At 41.4% G+C, this 23463-nt stretch overlaps 1 protein-coding gene across 9 annotated transcripts in view; it reads right to left on the bottom strand.

Moving 5' to 3' along the window:
- The window catches only part of PPP4R1 (protein phosphatase 4 regulatory subunit 1), a 60364-nt gene extending 46610 nt beyond the window's left edge, over window positions 1-13754 (bottom strand). For 3 of the 9 annotated variants that reach the window (XR_013443384.1, XM_036092484.2, XM_078060598.1), the window contains exons 1-2: window positions 13131-13280; window positions 12889-12933 (exon numbers count right to left, since the gene is read on the bottom strand). Coding sequence is in view for 5 of the 9 variants with exons in the window: in XM_036092484.2 (XP_035948377.2) it covers window positions 12889-12933; window positions 13131-13137 (52 nt within the window). In the remaining 4 variants the exon portion in view is untranslated. Of the gene's footprint in view, window positions 1-11875; window positions 11895-12888; window positions 12934-13130; window positions 13281-13696 lie in introns of those variants that run through there. The other 6 variants (XM_036092482.2, XM_036092486.2, XM_036092481.2 and 3 more) reach the window with 4 other exon arrangements.
- Between the last annotated feature and the right edge of the window lie 9709 nt (window positions 13755-23463).

A 23463-nucleotide genomic window follows, 5' to 3' on the forward strand; every position in this document is an offset into this window, starting at 1 on the left:
ATAGAATCTCCACCTCAGTGTCACATTTGTTCTAAAAATTTAACTGTCCAAACCAATCTTATAAAAACCAGCTCTTCCTCAGGACTTTCTCCCCTGTGACCTTGCGTTCTCAAACATGAAGTCTTCACTTACCTTTTTAATGTACCTTTCTGGCCCCCATCATCGAATCAGTTGCTAAGAACTATAAATTCTACTTTTATAAAGTATTCTGTATTCCCACCTCTCAGTTCCCAACACCCTAATTCAGAGGTTCTGATGTCTTTTGCTGAGAACAAACTGGGGCACTTGAACCCCATGAGGGACACAAAGACTTTCCTGGGAATAAATCAGATGGATGACTTGAAGGGATATTCTAGACCCCAACTTCCAGGAGTACTCTTATTGCAAAAATGCGTCTAGGGGTTTGGATCCTAAGGCTTTCCCTTTTACAATGTCCGGCCTCCGACCGGACAAGTTAAAGATGTATCTCTCAGCTCCAAGGCCACCATGTCACACTGCCCCAAGGTTGGAAAAACCTCCACTGTCAAACAAACGGACCCATTGAGATACTACTGGAAGTGTTAAGAGATCAACTCTGTAAAGACTGTAACAAATACATCTACAAGTCAGATATTTTTCAATCCTCTGCTTTCAAAAAATTTGAAAGGCTGAATAGCTCATTAACCACGTTTTTTCTTAATTTTATTTTATTATGTTATGTTAATCACCATACATTAGTTTTTGATGTAGTGATTCACTGTTTGCATATAACACCCAATGCTCCATTCAATACGTGCCCTCTTTAAATACCCATCACCAGGCTAACCCATCCCTTCACCTCCTCCCCTCTAGAACCCTCAGTTTGTTTCTCAGAGTCCACAGTCTCTCATGGTTCATCTCCGCCTCTAATTTCCCCCCCTTCATTTTTCCCTTTTTTTTTTTTTAACATATAATGTATTATTTGTTTCAGAGGTACAGGTCTGTGATTCAACAGTCTTACACAATTCACAGCGCTCACCATAGCACATACCCTCCCCAATGTCTATCACCCAGCCACCCCATCCCTCCCACCCCCCCCCACCACTCCAGCAACCCTGTTTCCTGAGATTAAGAATTCCTCATATCAGTGAGATCATATGATTTAACCACGTTTTTAAAAATTTTAGCATGTAAGTTGGAAGAAGTTCAAGGAAATTAGTGGCGCTGCTAACAAAACCCTTTCCATCAATTTATTTATGTCAACAAAATTTCTCAGTGCAAACAGGTCTTAAAATAAAAAGCAGAAATGGATACTAAATATTGTCTCATTCTGGCAATAAATTATTCATCCATGAATACATACATCACTTTTTAAAAAGCCCCATCCAGGGGTGCCTGGATGGCCCAGTTGGTTAAGCGTCTGAGTTCAGCTCAGGTCATGATTTCAGGGTCCTGGGATGAGCCCCAGATCAGGCTCCCCACTGAGCAGGGGAGTCTGCTTCTCCCTCTTGCTCTCCCTCTGTCCCTCCCTGCACTCGTGCTCACTCGCTCTCTAAAAAAAAAAAAAAAAAAAATCTTTTAAAAAAGTCCCATCCATTTCACTGAGATACCTACTCAGTAAAATTGTGTAGGAAATGGAAAGAGATCAAGAAAAAAAAGAACAGGGTAAAATTACCAATTTAAAAGTTTATTCTTGAAAATGGATGACAGTTGGTATCAAAGTGTTATGCTATGTAGATTCCATTTAAAAAAAAACTTTGTAACAGTTACATTTATAAGTTTTGCTTCAAAAAATAACTGTAAACTTAAAAATGCATGAGACAGAGTTTTTGAAACTATTTTAGAAGTATACAGTGATTAAATCTGAAGACCACTGCCCTCAATCATGGACTTCGTCTCCCCTCATTCTACCCCAGCTTACACATGACAACCACTTCCATCTTCCTCAAGTTCTACTCTGTTCAATACACTCCCTGCCCTTCCTCCCTCCCTTCCCTACCTCAAAACTCCCAGCAGCTAGGATTAAGGGACAACTTTCTCATGCTGTAATTCAAGGGACTCCATGATCTGGCACACCCTCTTTCCCTCTCCTGCACACAGCCCATATACAGAGGCCCACTTCCCATCACAATTCCCACAACTCTCCTGTCTTATGTGCTTATTACATTTGCCCCATTTCTGCCCTTTTACCCTCATCTCAGTTTAAATTTACCTATTTACAAACACCATCCAGGAAGTGTTTCCTCTTCTTTCTTTTTTTTTAAGATTTTATTTATTTGAGAAAACAGAAAGCACATGAGCAGGGAGAGGGTCAGAGGGAGAAGCAGACTCCCCACTCAGCAGGGAGCCTGACGCAGGACTCGATCCTGGGACTTGATCCTGGGACTCTGGGATCATGACCCGAGCTGAAGGCAGTCGCTTAACCAACTGAGCCACCCAGGCGCCCCTCCTCTTCTAATTAAGATCTCTTCCTCCTTTGAATCCCCCAGCCTGGGTGCCCTAGCTTTTATTCTGCCAGCAATAGCAGTGTTTGAGTTGTTTTTTCTTCTTTCATTTTCTTCTGCCTGCTCCTGGACCCAAATAGATAAATTCCCTGAAGACAGAGACTGTCCTGTTAATCTTTTTATTACCTAAAAAAGAGTCTAATGCTTCTCCTGAATAATGCGCATTAACATTTGTTAGTGAAAGGTGGCCCAAGGGATACTTGAGGGGACTAGGGTACTTCATCCTCTGCTAAGATAGTGACAAGCTCATTAGCATATTAACGCCTCTGAGAAGTACCACACCGAAGAGAATGGTTAATTTGTAGGACCTGACTTTCACCAAGCTTGATCACAACACATCCTTCTATTCGCCATACAGTCTCTAATAATAGCCTCTAAAACAGAAAAAAAAAAAAAAAAGCAGACAATGTGTTCCCTCGCCTCCAATTTTTCCCCTGATACTACTTAGGCCACAATAAAACTTGCCAAATTTTCTGTCTCCCAATTCTTTACATTCTTTTTAGGAAATGAAAACGAGATGTACCTTGGAGATTTAATCATTTTTATAAGACTTACCTTAAGATATGGGGCTTTAAGAGGATATTTTCATAAATAAACCAACAAATGAAGAGGGAGAAAGGGGAAGCTCTTCTGTAAAGCAGACTGCCAGCCGGTAAATGTAAATTTATCCAAGTAAGACTCATGGACACATTCTAACACTAATGGTTCAAAGTTTGTTTGGGAATGAGGTATTTCCCCAGTGTCAAACTATTCCCCTTACTAATTACAAAAGGAAAGAACAGAATCTTTAGGTGGAGAAATCTTGGAGACATCACCTTAACCAAGTGGTTAAAATTACCACCACCAATAATGGACAACTGACATCAGGTGCCTCTTGAGATGAAGCACTGAGAAAAATCACAGTATTGCTTACGTAGTATTCCTGTTGGGCGGGGGGGAGAGGGGAGCCACAACCTGAATCAAATCATGAGGACACATATAAAACCAAACTGATTCTTCAAAAATATCAATACCATGAAAGAGAAAGGCTTTTAAAGAGGCACTACAACTAAATGCAATACTGGAGCCAGGATTGGCAGGATGGTTGCATAAAAACATTATCAAACAATCGGTGAAATTTGAAAATGGACTACTTATTACATATCTGATTTGTATCAATGTTACATTTTCTGAATCTGATTGCTGATTATGAGAGAATGGCCTTGCTCTTAGGAGATCCAGGCTAAAGGGCCTGATTTCTAAACTTATTCTCAAAAGATGCAAAGAAGATTAAAAACAATGTATACATTACATTGTGTGTATATACAAATGTATAGAGAAAATAGAGCAAACTGGCAAAATGTTAACAGTAGTTGAAGGCAGGTGAAAAGTTTTGGGAATTAACTATAACACCTGTGCAACTTCTGCGTGGGTCTGAAATTTTTCAATGAATTCAATTAAATCAATTTTTCACATTTACTTTGAAAATAATTTTTTTCATTATTTGACTGCAAGTATGGTTTTATGACCATATTTAGCTTGGCCAGAGAAACCAAGACTCACCTTAGCAAGCACGTGCTGAAGGTCTACTGTGTGATGGGTACTCTGCTACTGGTAAAGAGTAAACATGTTACAGACCTTGGACTTAACAGTACAGTGCAGGGGCAGCAAATCATGGCCCGCAGGTGAAACTGGCCCCCCACAGTTTATTGGCAGACAGCCCTGCTCATTCATTTCTGTACCGCCTATGGCAACTTTCATCCTACGCTGGCAGACCTGAGTAGCTGCAACAGAGACCACGTGGCCTAAAAAAACCTAAAACATTTACAGTCTGGTCCTTCACTGAAACTTTCCAATCCCTGGTCTGGGAACGTAGCAGAAATGCAATTAAGTCATTGCATGGGGAAAAAAATGAATAAAGACAACAAATTTGAAGGACCATATAACTTAGTCCTTATAGCCTCAAGCAACAGGTATGCTGTTTCACTTTGTACTTTGTGACAATATGTTCATCAGATAGCCTTCCTTTAAATATAAATATTAAAAGTTTACTAAATCCTTAGAAATGATCTTTACTGAGACATATAAAGCCATCCTATAGCATGTTTAATCTAATTGAAGGTAAGCAAGAATAATTTCCTAAAGTTCATTCTATGTGAGTATTCTAAAAACATTTCCCTCAAGTACACATATAAATAAGAGGCATCAGTGTGTTCATCTACTGTCAAATTAGTTACCAAGATCAGGCTTCCTAAACAGTATGTGCCAGAGGAGCATGCAGCATACCAAAGCCCTTGAAGCGCGGATCTCTTCTACATTATAGATGTGTTGTTTGTTCCCTTCAGTGAGTAAACATTTTCCTTACAGTCTTATTAACCCAATTACTTTGGTTAGTAATCCTTTTTTCCAGAGGTAATCCAAATATAAAATTAGAGCTAATCCAGGTCCAAATTACCACCAACCTCTAACACTCTAATAAATGGAGTCTTGAATTTATTTGAAGTTTTGAAGTTATTTCTACCAAAAACTAAGTTAATAGATTTAAATGTAAAAATGACTTATATCAAGTCTGACTTTGTCTATAAATATAAAGCAGTAAATTTAAATATAAATTCAGATTTTGGAACGGCCACTTGAGATGATGATCAGACATATTAGATCCCATCAATGGTCTTACTCACTTTTACTGCAACGACTGGCTCTCCCATACATGAGTGCTTTATTTTTTTTTTTTTTTTTTTTTTTTTTTTTTAAAGATTTTATTTATTTATCTGAGAGAGAGAGAGCACATGAGAGGGGAGAGGGTCAGAGGGAGAAGCAGGCTCCCCGCTGAGCAGGGAGCCCGATGCGGGACTCGATCCAGGGACTCCAGGATCATGACCTGAGCCGAAGGCAGTCGCTTAACCAACTGAGCCACCCAGGCGCCCTACATGAGTGCTTTAAAACACAAAGAAAAACTGTGTATTTTGCTCCTAATATTTCTATGACAGACAGGAGCAACTTAGGACAAAAATCATTTTACCCACCAAATACTTAGAACATATTAGTACCTTTATATCCTCCAGAACCTTTAGGAAGTTAATGACCTAAGTAAGTGATAAATTAAGGGAAGTCAAATTGGAAGGCAGTAAGAATATAGTAGTAAAAGGTAATAAAGAAAGATTGTGTCACATAGGTTCATTAACCTAACACTTTCAAGTTAGGTGACTGAGCAAATTATTTAACCATCAGATAAGCCTCATCGGATACCACCTTTGTAACTTTGTGGTTACCACAGACCTCACGGGGAATACTATAAGGAAAGTACAATGCTCAACACACAGTATGACCATAAATGGTAATTAAAAAAATAAAATCCAAATTTCACCCACCGCCCTTTTGCACCCAAAGAGCTATGTTAGATGATATCTAGGAAAAGAACATCAAAACCTACAAGATCTGAATTGTATTCTAGCCTCCACCACCTTGCCGCCCTTATCTGGGGGACTTTGAGCCTAAACTTTCTTCTGTTTGAAGGACAAAGATACCATCTGCCCTCTAGCTCTTGATTTCAGTAATTTTGGGATCACTGGCTCACTAGAGGTACAGCACAGCTCACAATTTTAAAGTTTGTGTGATCCTCTAGATGATATGGCAAACCAATTTAAAATATAAAATTCAACTTTTGTTCACCAGTATTCTTTTGCCTGGCCCGAAATGTGCTTAGCATGATAGAAATAAACAAGATGTTGCTTTTCTTAATCTGGTGATCAATATGAAAGTGAATTTAATAATTATTCAAATGTGCTTTATTGCAGTAGAACCAACAAGGCAAATGTTTAAAGAATAATCATTTAGGGGCATCTGGGTGGCTTAGTTGGTTGAGGGTCTGATTCTTGATTTTGGCTCAGGTCATGATTTCAGAGTCCGGAGATGTAGCCCCGTATCCAGCACCGTTATGAATGTGGAGCTGCTTGGGATTCTCTCTTTCCCTCTCCCTCTGCCCCTGCCCCCAACGCATGCTCTCTCTCAAATACATAAATCTTTAAAAAAAAAAACAAAAACAAAAAAGAATTTAATCATTCAAACTTTCATTATTTACTATACCTTAGTTACATTATTTACCATACCTTAGATACCCTTCTGCTCATAGATTACAGGATCACACTTCAAATATATGCCTTGTGATATATTTATAGTTAAAATACAATGACACCTGGGATGTCTTTAAAGTATGCTGGCTGCCTCCTCTCTACTCCCCAATAAAGCCCAGATGTTAGAGGGGGATAAATGAAAGTTGAAGCCAAGTGGTAAGTATATGACTCATCTACCGTGTAGGTTTGAAATTTCCTATTAAAAAAATTAACAGCACTCACTTTTTAAAAAAAATGTAATTCATCATATTAAAAAAACTGAAAAAGAAAACCATAGATGTAGAAAAAGAATGTGACAAAATCCAACATCCACTCCTAATTTCGAAAAAGCTCTCAGTAAACTGAGGGAAGCTTCTCAACCTGATAAAGGGCCTTTGTGAAAAAATAAACCGAACCTCAAAATTCAAAACTTCTGCTCCTCAAAAGGCACTGTTAAAACAAAAATAAGACAAGTCACAGACTAGAAAATAATATTTGCAAATCACAAGCCTGAGAAAGAACTTGTGCCTGGAATATATAAATAACTCCCAAAACTTAAAGAAAACAAATACCCAATGAAAGGATGGGCAAAAGATTTGAACAGGCACTTCATCAAAGATATATAGATGGCAGATGCGCACAAGAAACTATGAGTATTATTCATTAAGGAAATGCAAACTCAAACTACAAAAAAAAAAAAACCCCAACCTACCATACATACTTAATAGGATGGCTAAAATGAAGACTGCCCACACCAAATGCTGGCAAGGGTATGGAGCACCTGGAACTCTCCCACACTGCTGGTGGGAGTGTAAAATGGTCCAACCACTTTGGAAAACAGTTTGGCAGTTCCTTAAAAAGGGAGACAGCCATTCCACTCCTAGGTATATACCCAAGAGAAAGAACATATGTGTCCACACACAGACTTGTACATGAATGCTCACCAGGGCTTTATTTGTAATAGCCAAAAACTGGAATCATCCCCTAAAGTCCATCAACACTGTAAGGACAGAGAACAGCTGAGAAAAACGAAGTACTTCGCTCAAGATAATAAATGAATAAACAGCAAGGGCCAGAATCTGAATGCAGGCCTAATGTTTACAAAACCAAGTGCTCTTTCTTCTGCACAGAACTATACTGGGATTGGGGTGCCTGGGTGGCTCAGTCGGTTAAGAGTCTGCCTTCGGCTCAGGTCGTGATCCCAGGATCCTGGGATCGAGCCCCACAGTGGGGGCTCCCTGCTCAGTGGGGAGTCTGTTTCTCCCTCTCCACCTCCGCCCACTAGTGCACACACACTCTCTCTCAAGTAAATAAATAAAATTTAAAAAAAGGAACTACACTGAGATGTTTTCCAGAATTACAGCATGATAAATGCTCAAACACCAACCTGACATCAAGTAGGCCAACACTTGACTGAACAGTTAGAAGGATCAAAGGATGGATCTGGAGAAGGGGGGCCTTAGGTGATCTGCCAGCTGAAAGATGGGTGCAAAAGTGCCCTCTTCAGAACTTAAAGGGAATACAGGCCCTTTAACCTCCTTAGCCCAAATTCCATAGGTGCGCCACCACCTACTCCTCCCAAAACATTAAATTAGGTTTATTTTCAGATCCAAGTTAAATGCAAAGTAACACTTTAATTCTAGCCTAGGGACTGCTCACCCTATCATGTAGCTGATGGCAAAAATTCTTTGCCATCAAGACAGAAAAATCCCAAATTCCAAAATATAAGACAGAGGAGTGAATATTTTAAAATATAAAATTGTTTTGATGAGAGGAGGAACTGAGGCAAAAAGACCAGAAACAATAAACCAGTGATCAAACAAATGTGGCAGACTAATGAACTTTATCTAGCAAGGGCTATTTGTCTTTCATAGGTGGAAAGAGCAAACAAAAACCTATGGTTTGTTTTTTTTTTTTTTTTTCCCCAAGTCATGCAGCTACAAGCCCAGGCAGCTGACATGTATATTTACAAAGGGTTTTCCCCCTTTTCTCTTAAAAAAAAGAAAAAAAAATTCTGTAGAGAATTGTTACCCAACACATCATTAACTGATTCTATACACATGTGGGTACCACTAAAACCATTTTTAAGCATGCTTTTCTAGGATATTAATTATACTATCTCTAAATATTTTTCCTGTCCAGTCTTGTTGGTAGCAATCAAAATATGCTATCAAGTCTCAAGACTCATTCTTCCAAATCCCCATTTAACAACACTTCTAAATATCATGACTTTCAAGGGCACCTTCCTACAGTTTTTTAATTCATTCCCCAGCCACTACTACACACAGCGCCAACTTTTTACTCCTTACTTCCCTAAGATGGCAAGGACTTTAGAATCTTATCAAAACTAGTTTTCAAAAGTAGTCCGAGGGCCCAGAGACTCTTTGAAAGAAGTACAGTTCGGGCAGTTATACCCAATTAGTTCTGGATCCATCCTTAATTCACTCTAATTCAACAGTGCCCTCAAACCTGAAAAACAATATAGTGTGAAAGATTTCCAAAACTACTTCAGATACGAACAATTCTGCGGTATGGCATATGCCGTACGTAATATAGCTCCAAAGGCTCTTCGACATCATGCTAGTTACAGCTGAAAGAAAAGTTAACACAAAGACTACATAAATCATATTACACCCAAGCTTCATTCGAATGACCTCTTGGTTAAATCAAACCACATGCAGCATGCTAGATTAAGCCTCAAGGGTATTTTAAACATGGGTTCAAACAAATTGCCTATACAACAGGCCTGGACTGCTCAATGTTGTAAACTGAGCGATTATAAGACAAGACAGTATTTCCAATACAATATTTAGACTCAGAAGGCCTAGCTTAAAATTCTGGCTGGTAGTTATGGAGTTTTCATTTCCTGAGAAAATAATTTAGTCTCTTGTGTGTCAGCTGACTTATTTATTAATATCAGAATACCCCAGCCTGCATCTCACAGGAGTGCTGTGAAGAAGAATCTGTTTAAGAAAGCTAACCCACCCAATCTTACTGGAAGATCACTATAAGCCCTATCTCACCTATTTTAGAAATCTAGCAACTAAAATGTAAATCACAACTGCATCTTCGGAAAACTGATAATAGAAATTTAAAATCTCTATGAAAGTCTACCTGTAATTTTGCATTGCCTCCCATTATTCAAGAAACAGAAAGGGTTTTTCCGACTCTGAAGTCACTCTGCTGAGATACCTATTCAAACGGGTGTCACTGGCTTGCTTTCACTTTGAAATTCAAAGTATGTTTCATGATACAGTATGGAAAATACCACTTTTAACCTACAACAAACTTAACAGCACGTAATCATTTCATTTACTTACCTTGAGGACCTTCTGCTACGTACATACAATGCACCATTTTTCACATACTACCATTTCATTTCTTTTTCTCAAGGGTATCAGCCAAGTCAGTCTTTGACCAATGCTTTTCCCATTCTACCCACTCTTCTATAGGCTCTGTACAGAGACTTTGGGGCTTAAAACAAATCAACACAAAAGACCTGAGACTCTTATCATGGTCTGGCAGTGTGCCCCCACGTCAAGATCCAGACCCCACCCAGGTCCCCTCCTAGTCTCCACAGCTGCAGGTCACCTGTACTATTATATTTACTCTCTTCGTAGTCTAGGTTCTGCATTTAGGAAAGACAACCAAGATTCTAGAGTTTGGCCAGAAAGTGATTTCTCCGCATCACAAGGGCCGACTTAGACCTAGCTTGGCTGAGCAGCAGGACCTGCTACACAACTACTTCGGAAGCAGACCTCCATACCAGGATTGCTTGAGACAGAAAATCAGGCTCATACGCTACGTTCCAGTTGTAACGGTAGCCCAAGCTCTATTCTCTCGAACATCTCTGGTCCTCTACCTTCTCTACATTCTTCAGCTTCTCCAGGATGTGACAAGCTTTCTCATTTTCTCTCCATTTCTCTTACCCTTGACCTAGGCATCATAGCCAGATTTGACCCTTATTCTTTCTCCCTTCACAGTAGACAGCAATTGGCCCTTCAACTGGCCACATGTTCAAAGATCCTTTGTTCCTAAATATTCCGGGTAAAGGTATCACCTGTAAAGACCTTAGCAACTGAAAAAAAAAGTAATAATTATTCTAACAAAGTCTTCAACCAACTTATGGATATGCAAATAAACTATTTATGCCTTCAGATATCTAATGTTTTATCCTAAACTAAAACGCACTGGGAACTAACAGAATCTTTAATAAGTTAATTGCAAGCAATAGCAGCATCTATAATTATATTAATTCTGTAATGTTCAACATCAGTATTTCCTTCTCTGCTCTTTCTTTTAAGCTTCCCTTCCTCTTCACTCATAACCACCACCACATAATAGTCACTATTTACCAAGTAGTTTTAAGTGCTTTATGTGCATTCATTTATATAAGACTCTAAAGAACTCTAAATAGGCAATACTTACTATACCTATCTGCAAATGACAAAATTTAAGCATAGGGAGCTTAAGTGAGTTGTAGGAGTGACGATACCCAAACTGGAACAAAACAATCCAGCTTCAGAGTGTTGTCTATTAACTACCGTGGTACATTGCCTCTGATATATTCATTACCACACTTATATTAAAACTGCTTGTAAGCCACTAGAGGGCATAGATTGTGACCATCCTTTGCAAAGCTATATCCTCAGTACATAGAAGTCTTGAGGCTCATGAATAAATCATTGTTGAATTCTTCACAGGTGTGCTTTCCCCTCTAGACTGCACTCCTTTAGGGTCAATGAGGAAACTGACACTACAGCTCATCCTTTAAGTGCAGGGCACCTCAGTGAAAATAAATGAATAGACAGAAGTTCTTGCTCCACACATTCCTAACCTGCTGAATGACATGTCTTCTATTTATAAAGTCTAGAACCTAATTACAGGAATGAGAAGCCCCTGTTTAAGATAACAATCAGAGCCACCTTTCCAATCCTAACTTTGCAAGCAATCAATGGCTGCCTTGAATAACCTTTTAAACTCCTTACTAGCAGGCATAACATAAAACATTAGGTGAAATGTAAAAACTGTCCTTCACTACATTAGTACTGCTCCCTTTAAGAGAGTTTTTTTACTTAAAAAAAAAAAAACCCCAGAGTTAGCAAAAGTTAATTTTGCATATGGTTCATTTGCTTTAAAAATAATTACTTTTTTGAGAACCCTTCTGAATAGTAAATTCCCCCTTACTTCACTTAAAACACCTAGGAATTTAAAAATTAAGCTTAATTTGGCCAACGGAAACCACATTAGACAATGCTAAGGATTAAGTACACAATATTTAAAAGAGCAATTTCAGACTGCAACCATCTCTGAATTACTTACCTAGGTATTAGCCACAGTAAATCTCAGCATCAGGCAGGCTTTCCCCTAAATACACCACAAATTCTACCATTGTTATCATTTCAACGCAGAACAATTTCCAAATTATCTTCTGATGCTTAGAAAAGCACACATGAAATAAACAAATTCCTTTGTAAATATCAGTTCCTTCCTCACACTATTCTGGAGACAATGTCAAGGTTGGTTTTTTTTCCTCCTTTTTTGCTTTTTAAAACAAAAGATCGACTCTTTTAAAACGTCCCTTTCTCAAAGAAAAGCTAAAATTGTAATACTTATGGAGGTCTGGGTGATTCGCGAACATTTGCATTAAAGAAATAAGCTCTCTAAACCTAGTAACTCCTGCTAAGGCCACACCTTCTAACCTTCCCGTAATCCACAAATCACGGGGGGGGGGGGGGGTTGTCGAGGCAATCTAAAAACTGCTCGGAGCTAAAGGGAAATTACAGGTATGTAGTCTCCACACAGCCAGAGCCCAGGCAACTGAACCGAGGCGGCGGAACGGGGACCAGGCTCCCCTACAGCTGGCCGCCGAGTGATACGAGCGAGCAACTCTAAGAAAACACACCTTCCTTCTCCCAGCCTCTTCCTTCCTGGGGGGAGAGGCAGGGGTGGGGGTCCGCGGAGAGCCCCCACCGGGAACAAGCACAGCCCAAATGCCCATTTCACATTTCGGCCCTGCCACTTTCTCCTCCCGAAACAGACGCCGAGCGGCCCCCGAGCCCACAGCCGCCCGGGGGGTTATGCGAGGGTGGGCGACGCGGCAGAGCCCGGCCTCGGGCGTCAGACAGGGCATCTCTCACCGCCCGCGGACCCGGGCGCGCCGTTCCCTCCCCGAAGCGCAATGCTCCCTCCAGCTCGCGGCCCCTGCCGGCCCAGGGCCACGCCTCGCCGAGCCCCATCTCCGCCGGCCCGGCCCAGGCCGCCGCCGCCCGCCCTTCCTTCCCGGCCGCTCCCGCGGGCCGCCGGAGCCGCGACAGCGAGGCGGGCGCACTCACATCCGTCCGCGTCCTCCTGCAGGTCCTCCTGGAGCAGCGAGAGATCTGCGCCGAGGGGAGAGAAGAAAGGCCCGGTCAGCGCCCCCGGGACCCGGCGCGCCGCCCCCGCCGCCCGCCCTCCCAGCCCCGCGGCGCCTCTCCGCGCCGAGACCCCGCGCCGGCCGCGAGTCGGGGCGGCGGCGGGCGGGCGCGGGGAGGAGACGCCGCCGCCCCCGCCGCCGGGAGGACAGGGGGCCACGTACCCGCCATCTTGTGGTCGCCCCCTCCTCCTCGGTCTCCCGGGGATCCGGGGCTACATGGAGCGGCGCGAGCCGGGGAGCCGGGGAGCGCGCGCGGGAGGGGCGGCAAGGAGGAGGGCCAGGCCGGCGGGGGCGCGCGCGGGAGCGGGCGGGGCGGGCCGAGGGCCCGGGCCTGGGCCGCAGGCGGAGCGGCTCCCGGACGCCGGGGGGCGGGCGGGCGCCGTGGACCGCGGGCCCCGGGCCTCGCCCCGCCTCGCCTCGCCCCGCCGCTCCGCGCGGCTCCCGGGCGGCCGGCGCCCCCTCCTCCCGCCTCCCTCGCTCCCGGCCCGGCGGCGCGCGCTCACACCCTCGGCCGGAGGCGCCCTCACGCCGAGCGCTGCGACGGACGCGCGCAAGCTGCCGCCGGCCCGGGACCCTGCGGCGTGTGCCCGGAACCGGGCCCGGGCGGGGCCTCCCGTGCCCCGGCCGGCTTTATTGGGTCACCGGCCTCGCCCACCGCCTCGTCGGCCACGGCCCTTCGCGGGCTCGCCCTTCGCCGCCCCGCGCCCCCTCCCCAGGGCTGCACGTACGTCGTCGGCGATCCGAGGCCCGGCGGAGGCCGAGGGTCCCACCCTCCGGGTGGAGGAAGCGCCGCCTCCCCGCGCGCCGGGGGCCCTCGCGAAGTGGCTGGTAACAAAGCCCAGGGCCCGGCCGTACCGTGGTTGAGTGACAGAGTCATCCTAGTGCAGCCCGCTTTCCCACCCGGCGCGTTTAAGTCTGAGGCACGGATGATTGCCCCCGTGGCCTGCCCTTCGTGCGCTGACAAAGCGGGAAATGCTCCAGCAAGAGCGCCGGCAGGCCTGGGTTCAGATCTCGAGTCTGCCATTTACTTAGGTGTGTAACCCGTTTGTAAATGAAGGATGATACCTGGCTCAGGATTACTGTGATTAATGAAGAATGTAAGGAACCTAGCAGGGTACTTGGTATCTGGAAGGTGCTCGATGAAGGGTGCCTATGATTAGCTTTTTCTTTTTCTTTAGTTTAAATAATTTTGCGAGCACTTGATGTGCAGGACTGAAATCACTATTACAAATTTTATTCCTTTTTTTTTTTTTTTTAATTTACATGTGTTAAGTGATTAGCTCAAGTGCAAAGTGGAGGCTGAATCCAGGTTTTCTGACTCCATTTCACACTGTCCTATCTCCAGGATTCTATCGATTCCAACTCCACCTAAGGCCTCCAAAATTGTAATCTCCCAAATTGGAGAACAAAACACCCGATTATTTAATTGATGCCATATTGGCAGGTCTGGTTTCTTGAAGAGGAGAGGAAATTCTGAATAATCAGCTTGTCCCTTTCTGTATTGTGGTCTTCACCAAGGACACTATCAGTTGACCCTTGAACTACACAGGTTTGAACTGTATGTAGATTTTTAAAATAAATATATTAGAATATTTGGGGAGATTTCCAACGATTTGAAAAAACTCAAACAGCATAGCCTAGAAATAGCGGAAAAAGAAAAAGTTAGGTATTATTGTAAGAATGCAGGATATAATACATATTATATACAAATCAACTGGGTTATTGGTAAGGCTTCCAGTCAACAGTAGGCTATAAATAGTTAACTTTTGGGGAGTCAAAAGTTTTACATAGATTTTTGACTGCAAGGGGGTGGGCACCCTATACCACTGTATTGGCATTTAATGCCATTGGGAATCAAACTAAGGATCAGATCGATCCTCTGAAATTCATAATTCTGTGTAATAAAAGGGGTTCCACATAGCTATTCTAAAAACTTCCCTCTCAGCTGTTACAAGGTGGATCACAAATTGTACAGTGTGTATTAAATTTCTAGAAGCAATAAAAATCAGAATAGAATCTATTACTCCAGATGTGTGTCTAATTTTCTCAACATAGAATAATTAAAACTAAAGGCCAAACTCATATCCTGTTTCTTTCTTTCCCTTGCAGAATGCCCTTCTGTGAATTCAGCTGACACTAATTCTCAAAATGCAGCTAGAAATTCACAAACTATTAACAGAAACCAGTCAGGATTGACTCAGTCCATGAGAGTTCTGCCCTGCTTGTATATTGTCTTGTTGACCACCTACCATTTTAGCAATTCTGGGTAGAAAGGAGGAGGGGAGAGGATTTGGTTCTTTGCACTAAACTGGTGATTTTGCAAGAACACAAAATCTATAGAGTGCTAACTATACTTCAGCCACAAAGACAACGATATCTATCTGGACAATCTACCCTAGCAGTCGGATTTATAATTCTCAGTGATGGTGGTAAAACAGAGATTATGTACCAATTGCTGGCCTGGGGTACAGAAAGATGAAGGAACTCTGCCTTTGGTAACTAGGCCTCAGTAAACTCATCTCACTGTTCTCTGGCAAGGCAGCAAAGGAGGAGGGTCTGTGTAATTCTGTCCATGTTCTTCCAGAACTATGCATTCGTTATCCTACCTGCTTTACATGTTACTACAGGTCCTTTTAGGAAGTATGGTTTTTAGACATTTCAGTGAGGATTTCCTTATTCACAGTTCAGCGTAAGTACATGTTTTTTACATTTGATTTTCTTTCTCTACTTTCATAAGGATAAGATAAATGGTTTTTGTTTTTTTATAAGATTTTATTTATTTATTTGACACAGAGAGAGAGCACAAGCAGGGGGAGCAGCAGAGGAAGAGGGAGAAGCAGACTCCCTGCTAAGCAGGGAGCTTGCTGCGGGGCTCGATCCCAGGACCCTGGGATAATGACCTGAGCCGAAGGTAAATGCCCAACCGACTGAGCCACCGAGGCACCCCAAGATAAATGGTTTTTTTTTTTTTTTTTTTTAAGATTTTATTTATTTATTTGACAGAGAGAGACATAGCGAGAGAGGAACACAAGCAGGGGGAGTAGGAGAGGGAGAAGCAGGCTTCCCCGCGGTGCAGGGAGCCCGATGTGGGGCTCGATCCCAGGACCCTGGGATCACGACCTGAGCCGAAGGCAGACGCTTAACGACTGAGCCACCCAGGCGCCCCAAGATAAATGGTTTTTAAACCAGCGCTTATAAAATTCACTCTGTTCCTTCCTTATTAAAAAATGATATATAAACAAAGAATAGCAATCATTTTCCTATATACTCTTACTCCAATTTCACTTATAATGTAGCCTGTGGGTTCCAGAAGCTGTTGTTTAGTGGTGAGAGCACAACGGGAAGTGTCAACTCTGAACCTGTTTTGCCAGTGACATCTGTAAATTAGAGGGAATGGCACAAGTCAATTTTTTTTAAGATTTTATGTATTTTTTTTTAAAGTAATCTCTACACCAAACATGGGGCTCAAACATATAACCCGGAGGTCAAGAGTCAAGTGTTCCACCAACTGAGCCAGCCGGCACACCACAAGTCCATTTTTTAAAAAGTATTATCTGAGTATGTGGCTACAAAGGCCTGGATTTTTCAGAATAAGTACTCTTTCAAATACTCGTGAAAACTTCCATTAGTTGCCAAGGAGCCTTGGAAATCGATGTATTTGGCTCTTCAAAAACAAACACGATAAATATCATGGGGAAAATATTACCAGTAAAAAAACCTACCCGGCATTGCTTGAGGCTCTCCCATTTATTAATTTTTGTATCGGTAATTGAACTGTTCGCTTTTTTCTTCAGAATGTTCATTCTTGAAGCTGAGAAGATATAAAAGGCAGACCTATTAGTTATTGTTTTGAATAATAAAAAAATGAAATCAGTCTGAAAATGGAGAAATACACGAGAAAGTGCTTTTTAAACACATTTTTAACATTCATTTTTATTCATCTCTGTGTTTTTGGGAGCCAGGATGATGAGATGTCCCTCATAGACTGCCATTCCCAAGTAAAAAGAACAAACATTTTCCTCTTTCTTTCTTTTTTAATTAATTGCCCCAATTAATCTCTTATCAAAAGCCTCCTTTACATATTCTGGTAAATTGCATAAAGGTAAATATTTGTGTAAAATTTTTCTTATCTTTTTGTTCCCTTGCCTCTTCTAGCTCCCTTTGAAGTTCTATGTCTGGGTGGACCTTCCAAAATGTGAAATATTAGCCTTTCCTAGATCTTCAATAGTTTGGTTTTGTTTTTCAAAGACATTGGATCTCTTTTTACTCACATCAGCTAAAGATATATTTTCTCAGACTATCCTAAAAAAGAAAGAAAGACTGGAGGGAGAAATAGCTACAGAACTGAGCTCCATCTGAGTCATCCTTGTTCATGCCGTTCTTTCTCTATTTACAAGAGTTGAAGACTGCCCATTGAATTCGGCAGAACAGAAGCTCTGTCCCAGGGTCAGCCACTGCTGCAAGTTTTAGCATAGGCTTGTCCTGAACAGAAGAGAGCATCCTGTTAGAACCACTACTGTAAACCAAGTATAAAGGAAAATAAACCCTCAGTTTCTTATCCACTGCATGAAGTGCTCTCCTGTTTTCTGCGTTAGTAGAGCCTAAAGGGATTCTTCACTGAGAATGTAGTTATTCCAGCTGAAATACAGCATCCTATACAATTTGTTTCACAATGTTTAACTTTATGGTGGATCCTAAAATGTGAAAATGACGAGCAATAAGTACATTAAAATAGCAGTGGGTTTTTTTTTTTAAAGATTTTATTTATTTTACAGAGACAGATGGAACACAAGCAGGGGGAGTGGGAGAGGGAGAAGCAGGCTCTCCAATGAGCAGGGAGCCCAATGTGGGGTCTGATGTGGGGCCCCATCCCAGGACCCTGGGATCATGACCTGAGCCGAAGGCAGACGCTTAACGACGGAGCCACCCAGGCGCTGTAGAATAACAGTGTTAATTTTCTTTGTGCCTTTCTCTAAAATGCAGAAAACGTTAGCTGCAGTTCAAAGCAATGTGGAAGAGCCTACCCCACACAGTATGTGCTGAGGAAATGCTTATTATTCTAAATCTGGACACATGAGTCAAGTTGAACCGGGAAAAGACCATAGGTAAACCACATACTGAAACCCAGATGCCTTGATTTTAAGGTCACTTCACAGTAATGCTGCTCTGTGGGTGTATGGTTCAGAAGAAATTGCTTCCATTCTCATTTCGCTTCTGTGTAACTCTTTGTAACCAATTGCTTTTGTTCCAGGTCTTTGATTCCTTCATTTGATAGAAAAATAAAAAATAAAAAAAATTAGCCCAATGACACAATACGTTTCGTACACAAGATAGCTAATCCAGTTTTAAAGCTTTTTATTTTGAAATAATTACAGATTTACAGGAAGTTGCAAAACATGTACAGGGAGGTCCTGTGTACCCTCCACCCCATTTCCCCCAATGGTAATAAAGTGCATTTGGCAACATTTTTGAGTTGTATGTGTCAGATATTATGCTGAGTGCTTTTATGTACTTCCTGATTTAATCCTTAAAACAACCTTGTGAAGTAAGCACTGATATTACCATTTCGTTTTAAATATTTTATTTATTTATTTGAGAGAGAGGGAAAGAGCATGAGCAGGGGGAGGAGGGTTATGGGGAGGGGGAGTTGTTAGCTGGGGGAGGGGCAGGGGCAGAGGGAGAAGCAGGCTCCCTGCTGAGCAGGGAGCGAGAGAAAGGCTGATCCAAGGACCCCCAGGATTATGACCTGAGCGAAGGCAGCTACTTAACTGACTGAGCCACCCAGGCGCACCATTTTTTTTTTTTTTTTTTTTTAAAGAGAGAGGCAGGAGAGAGGGAACACAAGCCGGGGGAGTGGGAGAGGGAGAAGCAGGCTTCCTGCTCAGCAGGGAGCCTGATTTGGGGCTCCATCCCAGGACTCTGGGATCATGACCTGAGCCGAAGCAGATGCTTAACAACTGAGCCACCCAGGTGCCCCAATATTACCATTTTTAAAGTAAGGGAAACCAGAGCTCAAAGAGGTTAATTAATTTGTCAAAAGTCAGATCGCAAATAGGGGAGTTGGAATTCAGACACTGGAATCCTCATTCTAATAACATTTGTATATCATCATGTCCACAACTTTTCCATCAAAACTTCCTCAGCCCGTTTCTCTGGCATTGAGAGAGCCTCTGTCCTTTTATGTGTACGATCTTGCCAACTAGGCCATCACTATTTCCTGCTGATTGAACCATTGAAACACTTAAGATCACCTTTTCACTCTTTTCTCACATAACATCCTGACCAGAGTATTAACCACTTCAAACCCTACTAGCAACTTTCTAACTAGGCTTTTTTAGTTCACTCTGGCCAAGGATGCAAAAACTGTCTTTTTATATTTTGCTCATATCAATTCCGTGAAAATCCCAAACATGTGCCTTAGTAGCATCTTCTCAGTAACAAGACTTACTGTGGCAATCAGTTTGGAATGTGTACAAGTGTCTGATCACTGTGCTGTACACCTGAAACTGACATAATATTGTGTGCCAATTACCTCAATTAAAAAAAAAAATATATATATATATAGGGGCACCTGAGTGGCTCAGTTGGTTAAGCATTTGCCTTCAGCTCAGGTCATGATCCCAGAGCCCTGGGATCGAGCCCCGCATGGGGCTCCCTGCTCCGCGGGGAGCCTGCTTCTCCCTCTGCCCATCTGTGCTCTCTCTCTCTCTCTTTGTCAAATAAATAAATAAAATCTTAAAAAAATACATATATATATATACATATATATATATATACATATATGTATATATATAGTGTACCAAATGCCCTTTGCTTCATTAGCTGCCGTTTACCACCACTTAACTCTTCTGTTTTAAGCCAAGTTATCCTGGGTTAAGACAATCTTGAACTCGGGCGCCAATTCATGGCTCCTTCAAACTATGTTCTTGTTGTTTCTATTTGTTTGTTTTTGCTGTTGTTGCTCTTGCGGGGAGAAAGGGAGGGAGAGATTCTACCTCTTTGTGACATATATTCTTTTTGTTTTTCCAGTTATAAAAATAATGTATAGGGGCACCTGAGTGGCTCATTTGGTTGTGTATCCAACTCTTGGTTTTGGCTCAGGTCATGATCTTGGGGTCATGAGATCGAGCCCTGCATTGGCCTCTGTGCTGGGCATGGGGTCTGTTTAGGATTCTCTCTCCCCTGATCACACCCTCTCTCTCTTTCTCTCTAAAATAAATAAATAAAATCTTTAAAAAAATACATGTATAAAATTCCAAAACAGTATAAAGAAAAGATAAGAAATGCCAAAAATCTCCCAATTCAGCCATTACACTACAGAACACTATTGTCCCTTTACCTCCTTTTTTAAGCTTTCAAGGTCCTACATAAAAATTTTTAAACACCCTTTATTGGGATATAAATCACATACTATAAAAGTGAGCCATTTAAAGTGTAGAGTTCAATGGTTTTGAGACTATTCACAGAGTTGTACCACCATCACCCCATCTAGTTTGAGAACATTTCATCACCCTCAAAAGAAACGTATCCATTAATAGTCACTCTCCTTTACCACACACACACACTTTGGGCCCGAGGAAATCACTAATTTATCTCTGTCTGGATGGATTTGCCTATCTGGATGTTGTATATAAATGGATTCATAATGTGGTCTTTTGTGACTGGCTTCTTTCACTCAGCACAATGTTTTCAAATTTCATCTATGTTGTAGCATCTATCAGTATTCCATTCCTTTTTATGGATGAATGATACCTTATTATACAGATATACATTTTATTTATCCACTCATTAGTTGATGGACATTTGGATTGTTTCTACTTTTAGCTATTATGAATAATGCTGCTATAAACATTTATATGCAAGTTTGTGTGTAGATTCATGCTTTCCGTTCACTTGGATATATACCTAGGATTGGGATTGCTGGATCCCATGGTAAATCTATCTTCTGTCTTTTGAGGAATTGCCAACATTTGTTCAAAGCAGCCACACCATTTTATATTCCCATTAGTAATGTATGGGGGTTCCAAATTCTCCACATTCTCCTACATAAGATGTGCCTCTTCCAAAGTAAAGCTGTCATGATTCATAAATGGTGTGATTGTGTATGTGGAAAATACAAGAATCTAAAAATAAATTATTAAGAAGTAAATTTAGCAAAGTCACTAGACACAAGGTCAGTTCTATGTATGTCAGTATTCAATAATTATGCATAGATCTAAAAATGTAATACCGTTTACAATAGCATTTAAAAAGTCAAATCCTAGAAATGAATCTAATGAAAGATATGCAGGACCATTACATACAAAACTAGAAAGACATTATGGAGGGAAAATTATTAAATTCTTAAGTAAAATGTAAGGCTACATCAAGGCCATGGATTAGAAAACTCAATTTTGTAAAGATGTCAATTGCATTAGATTCAATTCATTCCTAATAAAAATCTGAGCAATTTGTGTGTGTGTGTGTGTGTGTGTGTGTGTGTGTGTGTGTGTGTATTGACAGTCTGATTCGAAATGTCCATGGAACTGCAAAGGGCCAAGACAAGAATAGCCAATAATTTTGAAGGACAACCAAGAAATGAGAGGAATTTCCTTATTGGACATCCAGACTTCTATTAAAGCTACAAAAATTAAGAGTGTATAGTGTTGGAGTGGACATAACAAATAGACCGACAAAGAGTCCAGAAACAGACCCAAGCATGTATGAATTGCCTGATTTATGACAGCAGCAGCAATATAGAGTTGTAAGAGAAGGACAACAGTAGCACCGTAGAGTTGTAACAGAAAGCTAATGCTGGGTCAGCTGGTGTGCCATGTGAGAAAAAAAAAGAAAAGAAAAGAAACTTGACCCCTACTTCACTCCACACACAAAAATCAATTCCAGAGGGGTTATGATACAAATATGAAATGTAAAACAATAAAGCTTTAAAAGATCTTCAGCCACTTTAGAAAATAGTTGGCAATAATTTCTAATGCCAAACGTACGCAGAACCTATGGCCTTGGTGTAGGGGGTTGATTTCTTAGACACAATAACACCAGCCGTGAGGGAAAAAGATAAATTGGACTATCCTAGAAGTTCTGTTATGCAAAGACACTATTAGGAGAGGGAAAACACATGCTGTAAAGTGGAAGATAATATAAATACAAAGATATACAAAGAACTACACAAATCAATAAGGAAAGGACAATCAATAGGAAAATGGGCAATAGATACAGACATCATAAAAGAGCATATCTACATGGCTAAGAAACTTATGAAAAGGTGCTTAATATAATTTCTCATCAGGGAAATATAAATCAAAACTATGGTGAGATTCTATAATACACCCACCAGAATAGTGAAAAGCTTGAAATACCAAATATTGTTGTGGAGTCTATTACTTTTCTGTTGATGCTATCACAAACTACCACAAATTTAGTGACTTAAAGCAACTCAAATGTATTCTCTTACGGTTCTGTGGAAGTCTGTCTGAAGTCTGACATGAGTCTCGCTGGGCTATATCGATGTTTCAGCAGGACTGCATTCTTTTCTAGAGGATCTACAGAAAAATTCATTTCCTTGCTTTTTCTAGCTTTTAGGGATCTCCATGTTTCTTGGCTCTTGTCCTTCTTTCTTCATCTTCATAGCCAGCAACATTACCTCTCTATGACCATCCCTCCATGGTCACATCTCCTCTGACTCTCTTCCTCTCTCCCTCACATTTAAGGACTCATGTGATGACATTGGGCCCACCTGTATAATCCAGAGTAATCCCTCTGTGTCAAGATCCCTAATTTATTCCCAGCTACAGAGTCCATTTTGCCATGAAAGATAATATATCTACAGGTTCTGGGAAGTGGGACAGTGGACACCTTTGCAGGGGGAGCATTATTCTGTCTACCACATAGAGTGACACAACTTTCATACAATGCTCTTGGGGATTTGGTTCAACCACTTTAGAAAATAGTTGGCAATAATTTCTAACACCAAACACACGCAGAACCTATGATCCAGCAATTCCACTCCAAAAGATATGTACACATTATGTACACCCAAAAGTAAAAACTCCCAAACTAGAAAAAATCCAAGTGTCCATCAGCATTTGGGATGGATAGATAAGGTTGTGGTATATTCGTATTATGGAATACTATATAGCAACAAAAATGAATGAGCAAGTATCACGTACTCTAAAATGAATGACTCTCACAGATGTAACATTAACTCATAGAAGCCAGACAACGAAGAATACATTCTATGTGATTTCATCTGTTCAAGATTTAAAAACAGGCAAAACTAATCTTTGGTGTTAGAAGTCAGTTATAGAGATTAATCTGGGGTGGGGTGGGGGTGGGGGGATGGGTGGATACGATTAAAAGAAGACTTAAGCAGGGATTCTGGATGTTGGAAACATTCCATCTCTTAACCTGAGTGAAGGTTGCATATGTGTGAACTCTGTAATAATTTTTCATGCTGCATCTTATGATTTGGGCATTTTTTTCTATTTGCATGTTTTAC

This window comes from Halichoerus grypus, chromosome 13 (assembly GCF_964656455.1).
Source record: "Halichoerus grypus chromosome 13, mHalGry1.hap1.1, whole genome shotgun sequence".
NCBI lineage: Eukaryota > Metazoa > Chordata > Mammalia > Carnivora > Phocidae > Halichoerus > Halichoerus grypus.